The sequence below is a fragment of the Neltuma alba genome, unplaced genomic scaffold (genome assembly GCF_004799145.2).
Source record: "Neltuma alba isolate B1F8T4 unplaced genomic scaffold, ASM479914v2 tig00012195_pilon, whole genome shotgun sequence".
Taxonomy (NCBI): Eukaryota; Viridiplantae; Streptophyta; class Magnoliopsida; order Fabales; family Fabaceae; genus Neltuma; species Neltuma alba.
Genome location: NW_021636735.1, coordinates 27358 through 49843, shown reverse-complemented (window position 1 = coordinate 49843; position 22486 = coordinate 27358). Strand labels below are relative to the sequence as shown.

The following is a 22486-nucleotide window of genomic DNA, read 5'->3' as shown; positions in this document are numbered from 1 at the left end:
CCTAAATATAAAATCTAATTTATAATACAAATTACACTATAAATTACATCTTATATTTAGAACAAGAAATAGTATTTGTTTTTAAAAATGCAATTACATAAAGCTCTACAAATTATTTTAATATTATTTTGATTTGCTCATAGGACCATATGTAAACATATTAGTTGCTGAGTTGATTACTCACAGAGGGCATTAAGAACTTGAGTCAAACAAATAGGAAAGAAGTTGAATTTGGATCCCGGCTGAATCCCCGGTAGGTTCCATGTTTGCAAGGAGTTTGTACTTTGTATGACCACATTCGATCCGAATGAACGTATAATCTCTAGATAAGGCAAACAGATCAAGGAAGTGTTTGGGTTCCTCCATAAATGCTTTTTAAAAATATTTTTCTGCAAATAGAGACAAATTTCTCTACATATTTATTTCGTATACCGTAAAATTACTTATAAAATTATGGTTTGGTTTTCATCCAAATACCTCCAAACATCCCTTCATGAACAGGTGACAAATCGTGAGAATAACAAACTGCTTTCTACAAAACAGCTATTTACCATTAAACTCAATCATTGTGCAACTTTAAAAAAATCCAGGGAAGAAGAACATGACAGATCTACAGTTCCTACGTCATCATTCAAATGCCAATACTTTGTAACCAATGAAGGTGCATTCAGCTCAGAGCATTCTTACAATAATGGCTTTCCTACTTGATTGAAAGAAATAATTTTATTTATACAGACGGAGTACAAGTTCCCCTTTAGACAATAAATAGAACCAGGAAGCAGTTAGATCAAAGATTAAAAACCCTGGCAAAACCATGAAGTTGTGCAGATATCAGTTATGCTCAAGGCTCCTCAACCCGCATGCATGCAGCCAGCACCAAAAAATCTGCAGATCAGACTTCCACATGAGAATGAACTTCTAAACCGATGGTGCGCTTCCGGGTTGCTATCTTGCAAATTGCAATCTTGATGGAGTCGGCGACTTACCCTCTTAAATCGGTAACACAAACAAATCAATCTTTTAAGTATGATTTATGTACTTTCATTCACAGATATGTCCGTAAAGAACATGGCTTTCAGATAATCAAAATAACAAAAGCACAATGCCGGCAGCCAAAAGCGCATTTTATCTCAGTTGTCATAGAAGTCATTTCAAGAACAAGTTGTAAAATTTGACGGCCTGAACAGATTTATGTAAAAAAGCTTTTCCCCCAATCAAGCAGGAACAAATAAACTAAAATCACTCTACATTTAAAACCTCAGCAATCTCAGCTTATATGGTGACAACTAAAGGATGAATAACCATTCCGGTATTGCTCAATCTCATTAATCCCATTGATCAACAACTGAGTAATTGACGGCCTATGGAGGATATACCAGAACTTGATCTTTAAAAAAAAAATTGAGATGAGGCTGCAAATAAGGATTAACACAACACTATGGGATAAAATATCTTTTTACACGTTAAGGCTCCAATTTTTTGTTTAAAAATGAATTAGCTCCACTACAGGTTGGGTGAACCTAATAACAACTATCATCAGTTATTGGTGTCTTTTATTACATTGTCTACAGCATGCACATTGGCAATTTATCAAAAATAAGCATACACCTCGGCAGAAGATCAATGCCTTTTCTTAACAAAGTTTCTTTGTCACAGAAACCTCAGTTTAAACCAAAATTAACTTAGTTTCCAGATTTTCAGTGCAAGTTAGCAGAGAATGAGAATCTCTGGTGAAGAATAAGTAATTGAACCATTTTATGATAATTGATCAGCAAGAAGAATGTCATAAGTGAACTGTATTTTCTTTTCTTTTTATTGCTTTCTTTTTATATCTCAAGCCTGTTCTATTTGCCCATGGGCAATAAGTTTAATTAGGAGCATGGGCTTACACACAACAACACACGTGGAACCAGAGCACAATGTACACCCCCAGAAAAAGAGGACCAAATATGCGATAAAATAAACAGGAACTCACCTACGTTTTATTAGATAATATACGACTCACGAGATCCTCATTGATGGAAACAGGCAATGGGGGCATTTGGCTCATTATGCCAGGCATCTCTCTCATGCTGCACAAGAATTGTTAATGAACTTCACAGAGCAATAAACTTCAAATCCAATCCGAATGAGAATGAACTTGCATGATATTGGCAGTATATTGGATAAGAATCACATACTCATTAAGGATGGTACTGATGTTGTGCCTTGTTTGACAAAAGAGGTCGATGTTCTCCTGAAACTGTACCATATCACATCATAACTATTAATTAGGGTGGCTTGAAGACCAGGACTGTTCTATATTAACAAAGACAACATGAGAATGCACAAAAAGTTTCAGGGAATGAGTAACTTTATAGCATAAATGCAACAGAACAAGGAAATAAGTATAAACCCATTCTTAAAAGTCGATGCAAAATTAAGATCATCAAATATTTTGTATGGGTACTAAAAAACAAGATGCATAAGCACAAGATGCTCAATTTAGGCAGAGGGTAGATGTGTAATTTTTTCATTTTTCATTTACTCTTAATCTATAATACAACTAAGATGTGAGATGGATGACATATGCATGTTGCACAAGCCAGAGGAACGAGGAGATTGGGAAGTTCTTTTAAGCTCGTATTTTTATCTTGCGAGGATTGCTAGTCCTCTTTGTATTGGGTACTGAGTTCTAAAATACTCTTACATTCTCATATGGAACGAATACAGATGTCCAACTCCCTTTATACAGCATCAGGGACCACCCCCAACAGCTAGTAACAGGCATAACGGACTTCTCTAGAGAACAACCATAGCTACCTTATTAATGTCAGAACAATCCTCCCATCCTTGTCAGTTGTAGTGCATAAGAACGGTCAAGATCAGGAAGGTGCTATTAATTGTTAGAAAGTAGTTGACCCACTAGGCACTGATGAGAATAGCAGTTAGAGATTGGCTCATCCGTTGGATCCATTGGATTAATGTCTTTGGGCCCTTCCCTTAATTACTAATCAAAACATACCTTGCCATTATTCTTTTCTTCCTTATTTTAAGGAGCTGGTGCCACTTCTATAGAGTGAAAAACAAGTGCGCCAGCTGTCTAGTTGACTTTTTATTGAAACATCCAGCCAAGCAAGGAACTCATGCATTATATACAGTCTGTTGTGTAATAATACTCCCTCCGGTCCTTTTTACAAGATCCTATTAATTAAATTACGCAGTTTAAGAAAACAGTTAAAATTAGTTAAAAGCAGTAAATATGTAAAAATTAAACCTCTTTTTTCCAAGTAGGTCCTTATTTAATGAGGAGCAAATAAGAGAGAGAAATAACAGTTATGAGATAAAGGATGAAAGAAAATAAAAAATTAATTAAGGGCAAAATTGGTAAAAACACATTTAGACAATCCTTAGTAGAATCTTATAAAGAGAACCAAACTAATTAACATTTTGACATCGTGCAATTCATGTAGCTAACCCCACCCAGTGGGATAAGGCTTTGTTGTTATTGTTGTATAAATAGGACTAGAAGGAGTAATATTGTAAATGATGAAGAAAAGAATTCTGATGGGTAGTAAGGAAATAACCACTGATTACTTAATAGCCGTTAGACTCACACCACTGCCTCTATATACAGAGACTTATTTGCCTATTTGTAATTGTGTTGTGGTGTGATCATGTGAGACTAATGCAGTGCACTATTCAGTTTTTATCCTCTCTCTTTTCTCCCTAAACTCCTCTGCTCTTCTCTCTTACCCTTTCGCCTCTCTTCTCTCTGTCTTCGCCTTCCTCCCTCTCTTTCTTGTCCGAATTAGAAACCTGCATCACAGACCATCCACACCACTTGCTTCTTGGATGCAGATCCATCGATGCATGTAGAATAGGAAAAGGAAAACTGTTATTTGATTTCACAAGACACCATTAAATCCTTTCAACTATAGAGATATTAAGCTAAATACTCAAATTATCCTTTTACCCATACTTCCCCTAATTACCCATCTTCTCCAGCTTGCAATACCCAGAGCCCAAAGGAAAAAGGAAGTCCAGGTGACTCAATTATTTGGCCTCACATTCACCTCAAACAGACCACTAGCCTGAAGCTACCCATGTTTCAAAATGCCCTAGGTCCTCAAACCAAAGCAGCAATGACGGGAATTGAAGGCATGAACTGTGAAGAAGACTTGGGTTCCTTGTGCGTAGAGGCCAGCACATGCATAGAAGCCAGACTGCCAGAGTTGGTGCCTCTGCTTTTGTCAGGAGAATTCATCCAACACACAGAATCCCTCTCCCATAATTGACATAGGTGATCATGTTGGGGTTGGCTCAAAACCATAGTTAAATCTTGAATCTCTCCTCTTGGCTTCTTTGTCATCACCTTCTGAAGCTTCTTGCACTGTAGTACTCTACTTGGATTGACGATAACCAAGTATTTCCTTCTTCTTGAACTTTCATGACCATACGCTCTTCAAGAACTATGGTATGTGTCTCACCTTCCAACAACTCCTTCACACTCTCCATCGTCAACTCATGGGCCTTCTCCATGATGTCCTGCATTTCTATCACGTGTCCAAGCATTTTGCTAATGGCACCATGCATAATTCTTCCCTCAATCTTGTGCACATTTCTTGCGTAGTTACTTTCAACTTCACAAGCTCCGTCCCTTCAACTTGAGCCTGCTATGCTTCCATTTCCCTCCCATTGGAATGAAACTGCTCCAACATAATTAGCACAAAGTTTTCCAAAATACAGATGTCCAAGTCCCTTTATATAGCCTCAAAGACCGCTCTTAACAGGCATAACAGACTCCTCTAGGAACTACCGCAACCACCTCACTAATAGTCTATTGAAATGCATTTCTCTTCTCTTCAAGAACTTTTCTGTTGAAGGGAAAAAAAACTTCCACACAGCATATTGTAAAGTCAGGTGATAGTTGTTAAGACAATCAAGCAATGGACCCAAGGCATGCATTCTACAAACCATGAATAAGGTTAGAATGGGGGAAATTGGTTAAAAATCAAGCAATGGATCATTTTTTTACTCTAATTATTTGGCAATGAAAGGAAACTTTTGGTTTAAGGCTGTGGCTGAGGTTCCCACTGATAAATGAGAATTCAATTTAACACTCTCCAACAAACGTTTAAAAGAAGAAACATCAATAAAATTGTACTTGCTACTTGTTAAGTAAACCAAACAAGAAAAGAAAACTTAAAGAATTCCAGAAATAAAATTAAAATGCATTCAAACACAAGTCCAGGAACACAATGAAATACAACCAACGTCATGCGAAAAAACTACTTCTTTCTATTCATAAGAAGTAGTTTACAATCCACCATCAGCACCAGTATTTATAAACCTGCAAACAAGCCCCTATGAATATTAAAGCTAAAATACCTTGTAAGAAGATAAATTGGCAGTGATTTGACAAAAAGCTTGAGCATTCTGCTCCAAGAGTTGCTTCATAGGACCACAAATTCCTGACAGCACACAAGAACATAAGTGATTGCCAAACCTAGAAACTGGTGCAAGGGGCACAAAAAGGGGCAATCAAAGTCACCAAGGACCTACGGTTTAGAAAGACTATGCAGAATGCAGGAAAAATTAGGCAACTACCAGGGACAGAAACAGAGAATGAAAGATAACAAGGGCCTACATTTCTGAGAGATTATGTAAAATGGAACAAGAATTAGGCAACTAAGTGATAGTAAATATTGACAAGCGTCAAAGACCATAACAACTCAAGCTTAAGCCACCAAGTGAAGGTCCGTGAATAGTCATTGTTAGAAAATTACTATTGAATTTTCTTAACCTTGGTTTTAAAAACAATTTAAACAAGGATCATTTGTTTTTTAGTCATTCTTGGGTAATAGTTCTACGTTTATGATTAGTTTGAGTTTTCAATTCCAACAGTGATCGAGTTATCCTACTTTGATTAAGGATAAGATTATTTAAATATTTTGCTTAGATAGGTTTTATCACTTGGTTACTCGAGTCTTTTATCTTCTATGAATGTAACACTGGTTCCATCTAATAAAATAATGAGTTCAGTGAGAATTTAACCTGAATTTCTACAGCTATAATATCTGAATCTCCTTCCCATAAAATCTTTTTGGGCTTGAAGTGAAAACACAGCACAAGCCCACTATACCTTATGCTTAAACTTGATTCTATTGAAGAGGTTGAGCACCAAGGACCAAACTCCAATCATAGGTCCCATTCCATATCAAGAGGACCTTCAACCAAAAAACTTAAGCTATTAAACAAATGCCTATGAATGTTTTATTCACAATCTAACAATAAGAATATTATCGACTATAAACCAAAGAGCAAGACTTGACTCTTAATATGGACATGCATATGAATAGTTATTGAGGAGAGAAAAAGTCTCCTCCAAAAACAAGCTACTGAGGAGAGAGAACCGATCCATTAAGTATCTAATAAAGTATATCATACTAGTCAATTTAGAACTAGACATCTTATCTTACATTCGTCTTCAGCCATTGGCCAACATCTTTGCAGAGTTGACATCCCAATGGCTACACTCAACACACTTCATTCGATTGTCTCAATGATCTAATTGATGAAGAACTAAGTGGTATGGGAAACCCTACCTGAAATATTAGCTATTTTGATGGAAAAATAAACTCACTTAGGCACCCTATAAAGTGTCATATGCTACTAAATATTAGACTAGACATCCCATACTGCCTCAGGTCCTAACTTAGAAACATCAAAAGCTTTACTTTTACAATGCCAAGCAGCTACCTACATACAAATGTCACATCAGTCTAAGTGAGTTGAGAAGTAGAGGACGTCAATATACTTGATGACTAATCAGGGTGGACATGCTCATATTTGGGGGAATTGGGCCCAGTTATGGTCAATTTGACTTGGAATGGGCTGAATGTGAAATCCCAAGCGCCAAACTTTCTCAACTGTTGTTCTGTTGTCTTCAATCAGAAAACAACATACTTATGGCATCCCTAGTCTTTAAAATACTGAAGTCCCTCTTACTCTCTTTTTACTGTTCTAGACTACTACCTCAACCATATCACCATTTTCAATATGGTATAATAAACAGTTTACAATAAGCTGAACAGCTGAGGATATTGGACAAGTTAAAACAAGATTTAGCAGCCAATAAATCAACTAATTTCTGTGTTCATTACTCAATGAGACTCCTGTTTCTGCAAACTTCAGAGTCTTAAAGGCTGTACCAACTTTTTCAAGCAGACAGACTAGCAAAATGCATTGAGCATCGCATTCCTCAGCAAAGAAGTAAGTTAAGAAATACTGCTGATCAAAAGCTTGGAATTCCAGTAGAAACAGAAGAAGAAAGCCATTGGAGCATATATCGTAACTTTAATAACTAATTGAATAATCAATAAACTAACCATCATACAGTATCCTTTTGCTTTGATCCACATGGTTTGACATATGAGAATAGGTGACCATGCTTTGCGGCGGAGCCAAATGCAAATTTGTCTCAGAGCTTGGCATCGCAGGCTTATCCTGAAGAAGCATGACTTTAGAATACTGGTTCTTCAAGCAACATAAGATCCTAACGAGATTTATTGATTCAATTCAAGATATCAAAAACGGGAATTCCATCTAAGGATTTCAAGTTTCAAAATCTTTGCCATGAATACATCTTTTGAGTTACAATCAATAGTCACAAAAATATAGACATATTAAGCAAGTTGAGAGGAGCCAAATGATTTGAATGCAAATTACAGTTTCTCTTTGACCAAATGTAATAATATCAGTGTAAAGGAAGAAGAAAGCGACCAAATGCATTGCAAGACTATGTAAATACCAAATAGAACGGGGCAATGCCCCCATCCATAGCTCTCCAATTTTCAAATCTGAGATCAACCCTAACTACAGTGCTGGATGTTAAAGGCATTTAGATCTATAGGAATTCAAGTTAAAAGCAAAACCATAATTTCATTTATTCTAAGAAGATAAACAGGAGAAGAACCTTGGAGTCAAAGGGTTGTAATTTGAGTAGAAGCAAGACATAATATATACATTGTATTTTTAATAAGAGACAAGCTAGAACAGATATGGAGGTTAGATTGGGAGATCGAGTCATCCCTCAAGCAGAAAAGTTTAGATATTTAGGATCAATTATAAAAGAAGATGGTGAAATTGATGATAATGATAATCATAGAATTCAAGTTGGGTGATTTAAATAGAAAAAAGCAATAGGAGTTATTTGCGATTGAAAAATACCTAATAAGGCTAAAGGAAAGTTTTATCGCACTGCTATAGGACTAGCAATGCTATATACTAGTATGTGTTGGGCTTTAAACGGATAGCATAAACATAAAGTAGAAGTAGCCAAGACGAGAATACTGAGATGGATGCGGGGTCATATAAGAAAAGATAGGATTCATAATGAACATACACACATAAAAGTTGAAGTGGCTACTATCAATGAGCAAATGGTAGAAAACCGTTTAAGATAGTTTGGTCATGTGCAAAGAAGGTCTCTGGATATGCCAATGAGAAGAGTTAATCAAACAATATAGAGTCCTCTAAAAAGGGTAAAAAAAGGCCAAAAAGAAAACTTAATGAAGTTCTTGAGCAAGATCTTTCAATTAATAATATATACAAAGATTTGGCCTTAGATAGAGCTCAATGGCAACCCAACTTAGTAGCATAAAGCTTTGTTGTTGTTGTTGTTGTATTCTAAGAAGATAAACAAATTTGAAGATCAAGTTGGATGCAAATTGAGGCATTACTATTGAACTTAGCCCTCTAGACTGATGAGGAATCAAGAAAACGACTTTGGTGTAAACAAAAACAAGATAAGAAAGGAAAAAGTGAAATAAGTGAGAGTGAAGAGAGGGAGAAGATGAGGACCATTCCCAAGCTTATATGCATGTAATAAAAAGGTAAAATAAAAGGCTCAATTTCCCCTTCCATTTGATGCTACTTACTTGTCCCCAAACCAATATGATCTAAATAAAGATTACCACAACAATCTAGAACAAACCAATTCATATTCTTATAAGGAAAGGTCTTCCTCTAAAAAATCAATTATATTTTAGTTTGTGGTGAACCTCTGTCCATAAGCAAAAGGCTTAGGCAAGGCATAAAGAGACATCAAAGCTTCTTGCTATTTTAAGGCAAGAAGCCTCCACCCAAGCACTCACTTGGCAGTTCCTTTGGCATCCTTCTAACGTAGGAAGGATACTCACCGCAAGTGCCTTGCTCATACTAGGTTTATTTTACATGGATATACAACCCTAAAAGCCTATCAGTTGGAATATTTTAAAACAGTACTGAAGCATATGAAAAATCAAGAATACCAGCCCAATAACTCCTAAGTACTAGGAAAATTTATAATTAAGAGGAATTGGAGAAATATTCAGTATATCTGCAATTTTGTACTCTCTTTTCTCGGTCACAAATTCATTTTTTTATCAAGTACAAGATTTCTTGCTACTATTGCAAATCTTTAAAGCCCAAACTAATCATAACTACTTCTACCAAACAACCTAAAAGAGCAAAGTCCTCTCAATCTGTCCTGCACCATTTAAAATGCAACTTCATTCACACATACTACATCATAGATCTTCAATTTCATAAGTATAACATACTATTAAGTTCAAGACCAGCATACCAGAGCAAGTTGAAAAACGAAGTAAAAATTACTCAAAATTTGACTCAAGAACCTTCCAGCATCAATAAATTCAAAGAAATATAATACAAGCATGATTGCTTCCTAAATTTCTCATACCTTTCCATTATTGACCTTTTTTCCCACATTATGTTCTCCTGGCTTCCTTCGCTTCCTCTGCAAAAGGTGTTAAACAATATTTTAAGCTCCAATAAACATACGTTCTGCTTTTTCCTTGAGAACCAGTTGGCGATCATAAAGGAATTGGTTAATGCATTTTGGTTTTTTTACCTGTGCTTCTGGTTTATTCAATCCTTTTTTTTTCTCCTCAGTAAACTGCTTTATTCAGTTCTTTTGTTAACTATGTTTGATGTTTTATTGGTTTGTCTAATGTCTTGGTTGGCCCAAAAAAGGCTCCAATAAATGATGCGAAGGTATAATTTACAAAATTCTTCAAGTCCAGCACTTAATGCATTTTTCTTGTACAATGGCGAAAATTGAAGGAAAGCTAATCCGGTTTGTATAAACGGGGAAGAATTTTTTTTTTTTTTTTTTGGGGGGGGGGGGTTTGTTTGAGTTGGAGGTTTTTACATTCATGAAGCTTAAGTTCCACAGAGAGATTTTGAGACTAAGATCAGCATATGCTTGAGGATATCAGTTGAAAACAGAAGATCTTTAAGAGAAATGAAGGCCTTGTTTGATTTTCTATTTGTAAAACTATTTTTTGTTTTTTTTTGTTTTAAAACTTGTTTGATAATTAATTTTCAGTTAAATGTTCTGTAAAACAAAAAAAGAATAATCTGTTTAAAAAATAAAAAATCAATAACAACTTTTAAATGTTTTCTTATTTTCTGTTCCATAAAATCATTTTTTGTACTGTAAAATTGGGTAATAAGTAGAGAGCCCCATCCTTTTTTCAACGCTTGACAGTTTGAATTCTCGCCTCTCAAACTTGAACTTGCCACTCTCCAGTCTTATTTTGTTAGTCATCTGCATTCTCCAGTCTACCTGGTGCTTGCCAAAGTTAATTTTAAGAACAATTATTTCAAACAAGTTTCCTTTTTTTTTTTTTGTTCTCAAATATGATTTTTTGGAACAATCCAAACAGATTTTTTTTAATTTTTTCCTTTCAAAATTTGTTCTAAAATTTTTTTCAAAAAACTATTCTGAGAACCAAAAAATTAAAATCATAATCAAACAAGGCCTGATTCTTTAGATAGGTAGACAAACGAGAGGGTCCTTTCCTTGGTGCAAGGGGATTAGAGACAAAAGGTAAAGGAACAAGTTCAAAGAGGCTCTACTAAGGATAGATAATAGTTGTATAAAAATTTTTTGGCTTCAATGGGCAAAGAAAGGCCATGTAAACTCTCAAGGCTATTCCATAAAGGCACTACCTGTAGAAGCAGACAGATTATGATACATTCCTCTGACGCGTGTAATATGCAGGTTCAAGTCAAAAATTTTGCCTAATATATCTTCACAGTCCAGTAGTGAATTGCCTTTGCAATAACTGTTTGGTATTCTTGGTGAAAGTTGGGTGTGTACTACTACTTCGGATCAGTTTTGTCCAAAATTCACTTCAATTTTGGAGCAGTGTGCTGTTTAACAGATGCCATAGTTTGGTTGGTTCATGAGAAATTCTCATAGATTCAAGGGCTTACCTTGTCTCTAAACATGGAATAGAACTGCTTGCATGGCTACTCTTTGGTGCTCAGGTCGAGTGTTTGAAGGGAATCACCATTTCCGATATGCAAAGAGATTGAACAGCTATTCAACAGAATTCAGCTTCTTAGGAATTTGTCAAATTTCCCTTTTATGTCTGTTCTTTAGTTTCTTTGGGGGAAAAAAATTATTTAAAATAATTTTATCCTGAAAATTGTGCTTTATCCTCTAATATAATACAATTTTTACCTATTAAAAAACTTGTTAGAATGCTGGAGCAGAAGGATGGAAGGTAGGTTACGAGGAGCAGTTATATACCAGTTTTTATACACTTGGACGATCACCATAAGCTGCTTAATCATTGTTTAGGTTGATGTCCTATTAATCTGCTAAGGCTTGGGATGATTCAATCTACAATCCATTCATGCTTTACATAGATCCAAATAATTCAAGATAATAACTTCATGCAGAAAGATTTTTTATTGATCAAGTGATTAGCTATGTTACTTTTTATAAAGAACTGTCTCCAAAAGCTAACAGAGAATTAGTGCGAATAAAGGAAAAACATCGAAGCTAGAACAGGCAAAACAAGACACTTTCAAAGGAAAAACACGAGAAAAGTTAAACCAGATAAAAGAAACCTAAATATTGAACATCTTGTGACACAGTGACATGAATTAGAACTATGGCAGAACGGTAAATGAAAGAAGGGTGAGAAAATTCTATTCTGTTATGTAAAAGTAGGCAAATCAAATGTTAACCAGTGTCACCATCTCCCCTTTCAAAAGGAAAACAAATGAGCCTCTAATGACTGATTTAACAAAACATAAGCTTGCTATTGACAAAGCAAACAAGGCAACCAACATTATATACTCCATGATAGATTTAAAAACATGAGAAATATTATCTAAACTGAAAGTAAGCTAGCACTTGCAAAAGTTATTATTTAAATACCATTAATAGACAATGTCAAATTATGGAAGCATTGTTAAAAGTAAAAGAGCTTACTGTCATCCACCTACACCTCAAAGCAACATCACGAACAGTTTTATCAGGTAATGTGGCAGCAATCTTGATATACCTCATGATACTTGGCTCGTCAGAATATCTACATATGAAACAGAAAAATTAAACAACAAGGATTACATAAAAAGAAAAAGAATATCAGCGCAAGAACATATGAATACACTGTAAAATCAAATGTTGCATGGCCACTGTATTCTTAATCATTTCTGAAAACAAGAAAAGCATATAACCAATCAAATGTTAAGAAGGGGAAAAACACTTCATAGAATTTTAAGGAGGAATTGGAACTTCAAAACATGAAAGTTCATAAGTTCAAAAGACAAGAAATCCTCATATCAGAAATAGAGGCAAAATATCAAAAACAGAATAAAGCAACCAAAGTCATATAAAACTCACCAATGTAGACAAGCTGTTCGAAAGGAAGAATTAAGTCCTCAAATACAAACACAACCAAAATTCCCAGGAGAACAATTGTTTTAATCCCTAATAAGACTTTAAACTTTGATGACCCATGATCTCAAATTTCAATGTCAAATTGTCCATCAAATGTCACCTTATGTCACATGATGAATGAGCAATGAATCAAAGAATCTATCAACAGTTATCATAATGAAGCAGTAAATAAATGATGCATTAAAAATGGAATAAATAAATTTTAAGCAGCATTCCCAGGATTATGAAATTATAACAATTGGAGAAGAACAATGAAACAATACTTGCGACAAGAAATCCTAAAGTTTTAAAATGCACATGAATCATACACTATTGATCTTCTATTCTATTGCTCTTCAATTTCCTAAATATTACAGCAAAGAAAGACGTGGGTCAAGATTGACAGTACTATAAATCAGTATTAGGAAAAAGTGCACGCTGAGAGAGAAAGAGTAAACAATGAAGTGACAATTTCAATGAACTTCTGTCTGTTTCTCTCTTAATTATATGTCCATTCATAATAGACCGAGATTTGATAATTACTGATACTGTTGGTAGGTAACGATGAAAAATAAGAAAGTAATTTCATCAAGAAGCACTAAGCCGCAAACAAGTTACCATCCAGGAGATACACATGCACAACAAAAGAGCCAAAACAGAAAATTTACTCAGAACAAACTGCCAACCTTGATAGACCCTCCTCCAATCTGTACTGTTCTTCAACAGACCATTCAACAGCTAACACTGTATCATGCTTCAGGCCTGGGACCGAATCAAGAAGAAGTGAAGAACCTGATGAATTATTGGCTTGACTGATCACAGAGTTACTGCTAATCATACTTGAGTTTCCAGAATATATCAACCCAGACGTACTATTCAACCCAAAGTAAGTACCCATAGGAACCATCTCGGACAAATTGTTTATAGAACCAGACTGAAACGATATAGCATGCTGGTTCAAGGCAGAACCTATATCTTCACCTCGAAACCCTGAGTTTGACTCTGCTGCCATCCTTTTCTTTCTTGTATCTAACAAGTTACCTAGATCACATACGCTAAAAAGCAATTCCAAGAAACCAAAGACTATGATGTTACTTTGTCACTGAAGCAACAAGCATTTTTTCAGAGGGACAAATAAGGCCAATAGGAAAGTCTGCACAAATTCACAACTTCCGGGTACCCGTCCAAGATTAGGATCATTTGAATCGTTCCAAGAGAACCCACCGAGAATTAGAGACTTAAAGCTGCCAGAGCGATTCCAGGAATGTTGCTCGGAACAAGAATTGGCCCCAGAATTACCAAATATAACCGCAGGATCCTTCTAGGAGCAAGGAAATGGTGGGGAATCTAAACAAGTCTGAAGTTAAAACCCACAAAACCCAAATCAGTAATAAGTTAAGAAGAAAAAACTTCCATATTGAAAGCAATTACGGAGGAGAGCTCCAATCAAAGCCCTAACAACCGCTAATCGGAGGGAATACTGAATAGAGAGAGAGTGAGAGTTACCTTTCGAATAGCAACCTTTAGAGCAGCCCTGCTTGACGTTGTGGTGGGTGTACTGCTTTTGCCTTCACTAGAGTGCGATCGCTACCACCATGTGGCATTTGCTACTTTCTGGGTTGCGTGGTTCTCTGTTTTGTTCGTCACGCACACACACTCTCTCTCTCTAGAGAGACAAGACATGGCTTAGAGCTCTGCCAATAGCAAAGCAGAGAAAGGCAAAAAAGGTAACAGGCACCTTATTTTCTAAACTGATAATGGATGGTTGTGGATCTTGGAATTCAGCAACAGTGCGAATCCCAATAAGCATTTGATGCTAATCATTGTGGACTCCAGTCACTCCACCTCTGCTTTTTTGTTTCCCCTCTCTTTCCTCTGGTCTAATCTACTCCCTCCATTTTTTTCCCAATCAGACGCAGAAATAAACGGATTATGTAAATAAAAAAACTGGTCAAAATTGAGTAAAAAGAATTAATACATAAAAAATGTAATTTATTTTCGAAAACATTTTTATTTAGGGGGAAGATAAGTGAGCAGATAATTAAAACAATAAAACTTGCTAATAATTAATAAAAATAATGTTAAACATTTAAACAGGCTATTAGTATTTTTTATAAATATAAATAAATATAATCAAGTTTCAAACAAGTTCTGTTATATACAGGGGAGGGGTAGTATTTTAGTCTTTTTCTTTGGTTTATTTGCGTGTGATTAAATTCATTTATAATTTAGTTCTGTGAAGAAGACCTTTTTATTTTGTTGGAATTATTTTATTAAAAATTAGAAAATAAATTGAGTTTAAAAGTATGCTTCGTATGAGTAAAAAAACAAATGAAAATATTTTTGATAGATCCATTAAATTGATTTTAAAATATTAAAAGACAATATTATCCCTCCCACTTTCATACCATCGCCCCTACTACCCCCATTGTTGATCGGTAACAACATAAACAAAAAGAAGTGAACGAGAATCAAAATGCAACCCATAAATCGGAATCAACAAGAATCAGAATCAGGCAACAAGAATAATGCTAAAAATTAATGGACAAGACTCAGTAAAACCAGACATGTAAGATAAAAAGGGGGGGCCGGGGACACGATCCATTATTATGTTCCTTCCTCTTTCTTACGATGACTCCACCCGCAGCGTAGATCTTTGACGACGAAGATATATATGCGCATACAAGTATATAACAACGACGGAGATCGATGAGATGGAGTTCATAGTCGGAGTCCATCGTTCAGCCAAAACAGAGAGTGGCTGTTATGTCTCACCGCCGACGAAGCTCCGAACTATAGTGACCTTGGACGAGATCGACATACCTGCTGTGAACAAACTCAGGTCTAGCTCTAGTTGAAGATCGACAGGGGAACGTGAAGGTCGAGCGGTAGCGATGCACGGTGGAGGACGAAGGTTAGCAACGATGCAAGGTGGAGGAGAAGGTGAAGAGGGTTAACGGCAAGGATGGCAGGTCTGATGGTGGACGGCGGGAAGACCAATCTTTTGTCCCCCCCCCCCCCCGGGGGAATGAAGGCGGGAGAGATGACCAATCCGATGGGGGCCGCGAGAAGGTTGACGGTTTAGGATTCATTAGAGCAGGGCGTAATTTTGGGTTTATGATTTTTTCAAGAAAATACACATTTTCCACAACCCCACTCAAAAAATTAATTTTCATCGATCATTCGGATGGAAAATCATTTTCACGAGCAAATTAATTTCATGCATCATGTTATTTTCAGTTCCACTTCCCAACCCCACCCCCCACGCACACTATTGCTTCTCGTCGTTAAGGGTGGGTTAGTAACACGATGCCAGAGTCGAATTAAAGGCCCAGCTTTGGTGTCTAAATTAGCATTTTCCTTGGCGTTATGACCTGCATGCTCATCAATCGTGAAACATGCAGTACAATCCCAGCATTATTGTTGAAACATTAGGCCCTACCAGAAAGCCACACACTACGCATAGAAACGAGCTATTTCCATTAATCTCATTAGCTGATATTTACATCAAAAGTGGGCTTAATAGAATAAGCCAACACTGGACCCCTTTTATAGAGCCCCAACAGAAATAACAAACAATACAAGAAAGTTAAGAAGAACCTGAAACGAAATCAAATCTAAAGCAATTTGGGCTTAAACTAATTAACCCAAAAATACAAAAATGACCCTCCTATTTCTCACACTCCCCCTCAAGTTTGGGACGAAATAAATCAATAGTCCCTAACTTGCTTAATAATTTCCTTTGCACTTCCCCTGTGACTGGTTTTGTAAGTATGTCTGCCTCTTGCTCACTGGACCTCACATGTTTCAAATCAATCTGCTTTAATTCCCACTTCTCCCTTATAAAGTGACAATCCACTTCTATATGCTTGGTACGTTCATGGAAAACTGGGTTAGCTGCTATGTGAATCGCAGCTTGACTATCACAGAAGATTCTTACAGGTTCTTTGTGATCAATGTTCAAATCTCGCAGGACTGCTAATGTCCAGGTGATTTCTGAAGTTGCCATACTCAGGGCTCTGTATTCTGCTTCTGCTGATGACTTTGACACAGTCCTTTGTTTCTTGGTCTTCCACATGACCAAGGAGCCTCCAAACTTCAGCAGGTACCCTGAGACTAATCTTCTTGTAATCCCACATGAAGCCCAGTCAGAATCACAGTAGCAATGAAGTTCTGGTTCCCCTTTTGAACTGATAAAAACGCCGAGCCCAGCAGTCCCTTTGAGATATCTCAGAACTCCCTTTGCTGCAGCCATATGTGATTTAGTCGGTTGTTGCATAAACTGGCTTAGTGTCTGCACAAAGAAAGAAATATCAGGGCGTGTCATAGTTAAATAAATAAGCTTACCTATCAACTTCCTGTATCTTTCAGGTTTATCCAATAAATCTTCCTTTTTGGTCTTTCCTTCCATGTATGGCATCAATTTTAAGTTTTGTGGCATCGGTATGGTGAGTGGTTTACAGCCACTCATCCCAGTTTCTACCAACATATCAAGCACATATTTTCTTTGTGAAATTACTATTCCTGTTTCCAGTTTAGCTACTTCTATTCCAAGAAAATATTTCATCAAGCCCAGATCCTTGATCTTAAAATTACTATGCAGAAACCTTTTGGCATCAAGAATTCCCACCTCAGACCCTCCTGTAATCAGCAGGTCATCAACATATACAAGAATCAGTACAATTCCATCATCATAGGTTTTAACAAACAGAGAGTAGTCATTTTTGCTTTGTTTAAAACCTCCCCTTACTAAGGCATTGGATAGTTTTTGATTCCACTGCCTAGAAGCTTGTTTCAAACCATATAGAGATCTCTTCAATTTGCAAACTAAGTTCTCCCCCTTACTCTCAAAACCTTGAGGAATTCTCATGTAGACCTCCTCATTCAATTCTCCTTGAAAAAATGCATTATGAACATCCATTTGATAAAGATTCCATTTATACATGGCAGCCATTTTAAGGACAAGACGGACTGTTAACATTTTTACAACTGGTGAAAAGGTCTCATGATAGTCTATTCCTTCTCTTTGACTATAACCTTTTGCTACTAACCTAGCTTTATATTTATCTATGCTCCCATCACAATTGTATTTAATCTTATATACCCACTTACACCCTATGGGTCTTTTCCCTCTAGGCAGTTGAACAATATCCCATGTTTTATTATTTTCTAAAGCCTTCATTTCACATTTCATTGCATCAACCCAGTTTTTATTCAAGGCAGCATATTCATAACAAGTAGGTTCAGTTTCAGAATCTATGGAAGTAAGAAAACACATGTAATATGAAGAAATGTTATCATAACAGACATAGTTCTGAATGGGATACTTACATTTATCTTGACCCTTTACCTTTGCTTGATGAGTAGTAGTAGACAGGATGTAATCCTTTGACCAAACAGGTGGTCGTCTCTCCCTGCTAGATTTGGGATGAGCTACAAGTGTCAACTGATGATTATCATCCAGGTTATCAAGATAATTAGGAATAGTCACTGGTTCTCCAGTCTCATGGTGGTGCTCATTATCAACAGTGATTTGCTCTTGATTAACTTTTGTTATTGTCTCTTTAGTCTCATACCAGAACATGTTTCTTAAGTCCTGACTCACTCCCCCTTGCTTAGTGCGTATAGCATCCTTAAAAGGAAATTTATCTTCTACAAATTTAACATGATGACTGACTATGAAATTTTTATTTTCCAAGTTGAGGAGAAAAAATCCTTTTTGATTTTCAGGATATCCCAAAAAAACGCAGGGAGTGGCCCTTGATTTCAATTTATCAGTTATGTTCAAATTAGTAGCATAAGCAAGACAACCAAATACCCTTAAGTGGCGTAGATCTGGCTTTCTACCATAAACCTTTTCATATGGGGTTTTATAGCCTATAATCTTAGATGGGATTCTATTGATCAAGTGAACAGCCATTTTTATATATTCCCCCCAATATTGTGTAGGGATACCTGACTCTAACATGAGGCTTCTAGTTAATTGTATGATGGTCCTATGTTTTCTTTCTACCACCCCATTCTGTTCAGGTGTATAAGGACAAGATGTCTCATGCAATATCCCATTCTGTTGTAAATAAGCCTTTAATTCATGATTTTTAAACTCTGTACCATTGTCACTTCTTATCCGTTTCACATGTTTGCCAAATTGATTTAAAACATAAGCAATGAAGAACTTAATGTGCATAACAGATTCTGACTTGTTCCTCATTAAAAAAATCCAAGTGGCTCTAGAAAAATCATCTACCACAGTAAGGAAATATTGATAACCATGATGGGTTGGTGACCTGTAAGGCCCCCAAACACCCATATGTAACATTTCAAAACAGTTTTCCGTCTTTATACAACTAGTGGTAAAAGGGAATTTTGTTAGCTTTGACTGAATACAAACGTCACAATTTTTATTGATTGAAGCATCAGAACTTATCACAAAATCAAGGTAATGCATTACAGATAAAGGGGCATGTCCCAGTCTTTTATGCCAAAGGGAAATTTCAGAATGGTTCCTAACACCATAACTATTTTCAACAGTATTAACAATATGCTGATTCCTTGGTACTTTCAAAACATATAAACCAGCATATTCTCTACCAATCAGCTTCATCTTCCCATTCCAGAGGCCCTGCAGTAAACATAGGTCAGGGAAGAAAGAAGCAATGCACTTGTGTTCCTTTGTGATCCGTGAAATAGATATTAAATTGAATTTAAGTTTAGGAGCATATAAAACATCTGTCAAGGTTATCTCATTTGTAATCTTAGCTTTCCCTATATGTGTAACAGGCACATGATTACCATCAGGTATCTTTATGGTTTTAATCGGTCCACAATAGGACTCATTACTCTCTAAAAGATTTAAACTGCCCACCATGTGAGTAGTGGCCCCGGAATCAAAAATCCAAGTTGAATAAGATATATCATAAGACGAGGGAACAACCAAACCTGTACCAGTGAGGGCGTGGACATTGTTTCCTGAATCCTTTTGTAGCAATTCTAGGATCTTCTGGTATTGTTCTGCCGTAAAAATCGGTGCCACGCTAGTTGCCTCATTGATATGTGCTTCTTGAATAGAACCCGAGTCAGAATTTCCTCGGTTCACATCTTTGTTCGCCTTGCCTTTATTTCCCTTAAAATTCGCCGGATAGCCAATAAGTTGATAGCAATTGTCCTTAATATGGCCTTTCTTGTGGCAATGGGAGCATTCGGGGAAATTTCATTTCATCGCGTCCTCTTCCCCTGCCGCGTCCGCGTCCTCTTGCCATCATTGCAATCCCTTCTGCAGGTAAGTTCCTATCTCCATCTGTAATTGCTCGTTGAGTCTCATCTTGAATGATCATGGAGTAGGCTTCGTTTACCGACAGCAGCGGATTCAAGAGGAGTAGTTGACTCCGGGCATGATTGTAGGCATCGTTTAAACCCAGCAAAAACTGGAGCAGTTTTTGCTCCTGGATGACTTCTGCATAGGTCTTTGAAGTCACACAGGTGCAAGAAGGTAGACTGACCAGAGCCGATTGCTCCTCCCAAAGCTCCTTTAATCTCGAATAATATGCGGAGACTGATAAGGAACCCTGTTTGAAGGAGGTGATCTCACGGTGCAGAGCAAATATTCGGGCGCCGTTCTTTTTATCAAACCGTTCCTTCAGATCAATCCACACTTGGTGTGCGCTTTGAAAGAAAATAACTCCATTTGCTAGCTCCTTCGAGATTGAGCTCAGTATCCATGAAAGAATGACTGCATTGCAGCGTTCCCATTGTTCGTGCAGTGATGATTCTTGATCGCTCTTTCTACAGGTTCCGTCGACGAACCCTAGTTTATTCTTCCCCATCAACGCGATCTTCATCGCCCTGCTCCACACAGTATAATTTTCTGTGCCTATCAGGACGTGCTGAACGATCGAAGCCCCCTGCGTATCGGATGGGTGCAAGAAAAGTGGATGAGAAAATGGCAGATTATCAGTGGCAGTCTTCGTTTCTGCCATTAGGGTTTCTCTACTGTGAAGATGTCGAAATGGGTTTTGGGCTTAGGATTCGGATGAAGGAAAACCTTCGGCTCTAGATACCATGTTGAAACATTAGGCCCTACCAGAAACCCACACACTACGCATAGAAACGAGCTATTTCCATTAATCTCATCAGCTGATATTTACATCAAAAGTGGGCTTAATAGAATAAGCCAACATTGGACCCCTTTTATAGAGCCCCAACAGAAATAACAAACAGTACAAGAAAGTCAAGAAGAACTTGAAATGAAATCAGATCTAAAGCAATTTGGGCCTAAACTAATTAACCCAAAAATACAAAAATGACCCTCCTATTTCTCACAATTATACATAGCACAACAATAATATCATATACTACCTCTGGTCCTAATTATAAGATTTGATTGACTAATTTAATGAGATTAAGAAAATAAATTAGTTAGTTATTTGTAATAAATAAGTGTTGTCTTTCCTAAAATATCCTTACTAATCAAGTATATTGACTAGAACTATTATTAGTAAAAGGATTACCTTGGAACAAAATGCATAAATATGAGAGATAGAGTGAATTGGAGTCTTATATTTAGAATTAAAATAAAAATCAAATGAGATCTTATATTAAGAACTGGAGGTAGCATATATTAATCTATCATGCCTGGGAGGGTGCTTATTGCATGAATGCTCCATAAGCAGCAATCTTATTCAATTCGGTGTGCATGTCAATGCCGGAAAACCTTTTCAGCTCCAACCGCTATATACCATGTTCATATATGTACATAACGTAGACCCAGAGAGAACAGGCCTGTACCTGTCTTTATGTCGATCACTACCACCTTCCACATGTATTGAAGGGTCAGCGGGGAAATTCAGCTCTTGCATGATCATCAAATAGCCGGCTCAAATTTGGTTTTGGTTTAATCATGTCATTTAAAAACAAACAACTTGTTTGTGTCTCTTGTGACATATGATTATCCCCCACTAAGTCCATTAAACGGCATGCAAATCCCGCGTACCAAAAGTTTTAGATGTCTTTTTAATTTGTCTATAAATAATACAAAACTTGTGAAACTGCATTATTCATAAATCATCAAGGCATAGAGTTCCTTTAGTTTCACGCAAAGTATACAAGACACAAGACCTATACTCAATTTTCTTTCTACTACAAACGTCTAATACCTACAAATCAAGTTTAAGCATTATCGTCCCGAAAGTGCTAAGGGTTATTTCTACCGGTAAGTACTAAAAAAAGAATTATTGGTATTCAAATATATTTTCTAGATCAATATAATTCTTGAAATATTCAAAAGCATTAAAAATATTACCGGTCTATGTTGATTTTTTAGTAGTTAAAATTAATTTTCTAATAAAAAGGGCACTATTTTCTTTTTATAATGCTTTCTATGCGTCATTGAACCAAAAAAATCTAAAGGAGTGAAATAAATTTTGTTAAATATATCAACTATATTTTGTTTTAGAAGGTAGAAATAATTATTTGTGGTGAAATAAAAAGACCCAATTAAAGGTTTTTTTTTTTTAACTTTGAAGTTAAAAGTGGTATGAAATTTTTTTGTAGACATACGTATCTTCTTAGTAGAGATAGTTCTATCTGAAACACTATCGTACATTAAAGGTATATACTTTTTCTAACAAGAATTCAAATTTTGATTCACCATGTTACCGAGAGGCTAACATATTCTGCTCAACCTTACTCCCATTTTTAAGTGTTAAGAAATTAAAATAACTGGGAGAATGGTCATTTTTCCAATCTCCCGCAATTGGATGCCTG

General features: G+C 36.3%; 1 protein-coding gene across 4 annotated transcripts; it reads right to left on the bottom strand.

The window, feature by feature from the left end:
* Nucleotides 1-518: 518 nt before the first annotated feature.
* On the bottom strand, nt 519-14557 carry LOC114724680 (uncharacterized). 4 transcript variants are annotated; one of them, XM_028911087.1, is made up of 9 exons: nt 14231-14557; nt 13411-14081; nt 12275-12374; nt 9725-9781; nt 7371-7488; nt 5371-5453; nt 2181-2242; nt 1980-2072; nt 519-885 (listed from the first exon to the last, which is right to left on the bottom strand). In XM_028911087.1, the coding sequence occupies exons 2-9, from the start codon at nt 13734-13736 to the stop codon at nt 852-854; spliced, it is 873 nt and encodes a 290-aa protein (XP_028766920.1). In that variant the 5' UTR covers nt 13737-14081; nt 14231-14557; the 3' UTR covers nt 519-851. The 4 variants fall into 4 exon arrangements, with proteins under 4 accessions (XP_028766920.1, XP_028766921.1, XP_028766923.1 ...); XM_028911088.1 differs by having other exon boundaries at nt 519-989; nt 14231-14556; XM_028911090.1 differs by having other exon boundaries at nt 1976-2072; nt 14231-14554.
* Between the last annotated feature and the right edge of the window lie 7929 nt (nt 14558-22486).

Excerpts from the sequence above, each read along its gene's own strand:
- LOC114724680 (XM_028911087.1), bottom strand. The coding sequence starts at position 13,736 with ATGGCAGCAGAGTCAAACTCAGGGTTTCGAGGTGAAGATATAGGTTCT. Across the intron at positions 12,375-13,410 it reads TTGGAGGAGGGTCTATCAAG|ATATTCTGACGAGCCAAGTA; the intron begins GTTGGCAGTTTG and ends TTTCATATGTAG. Across the intron at positions 2,243-5,370 it reads CCAATTTATCTTCTTACAAG|TTTCAGGAGAACATCGACCT; the intron begins GTATTTTAGCTT and ends GATATGGTACAG.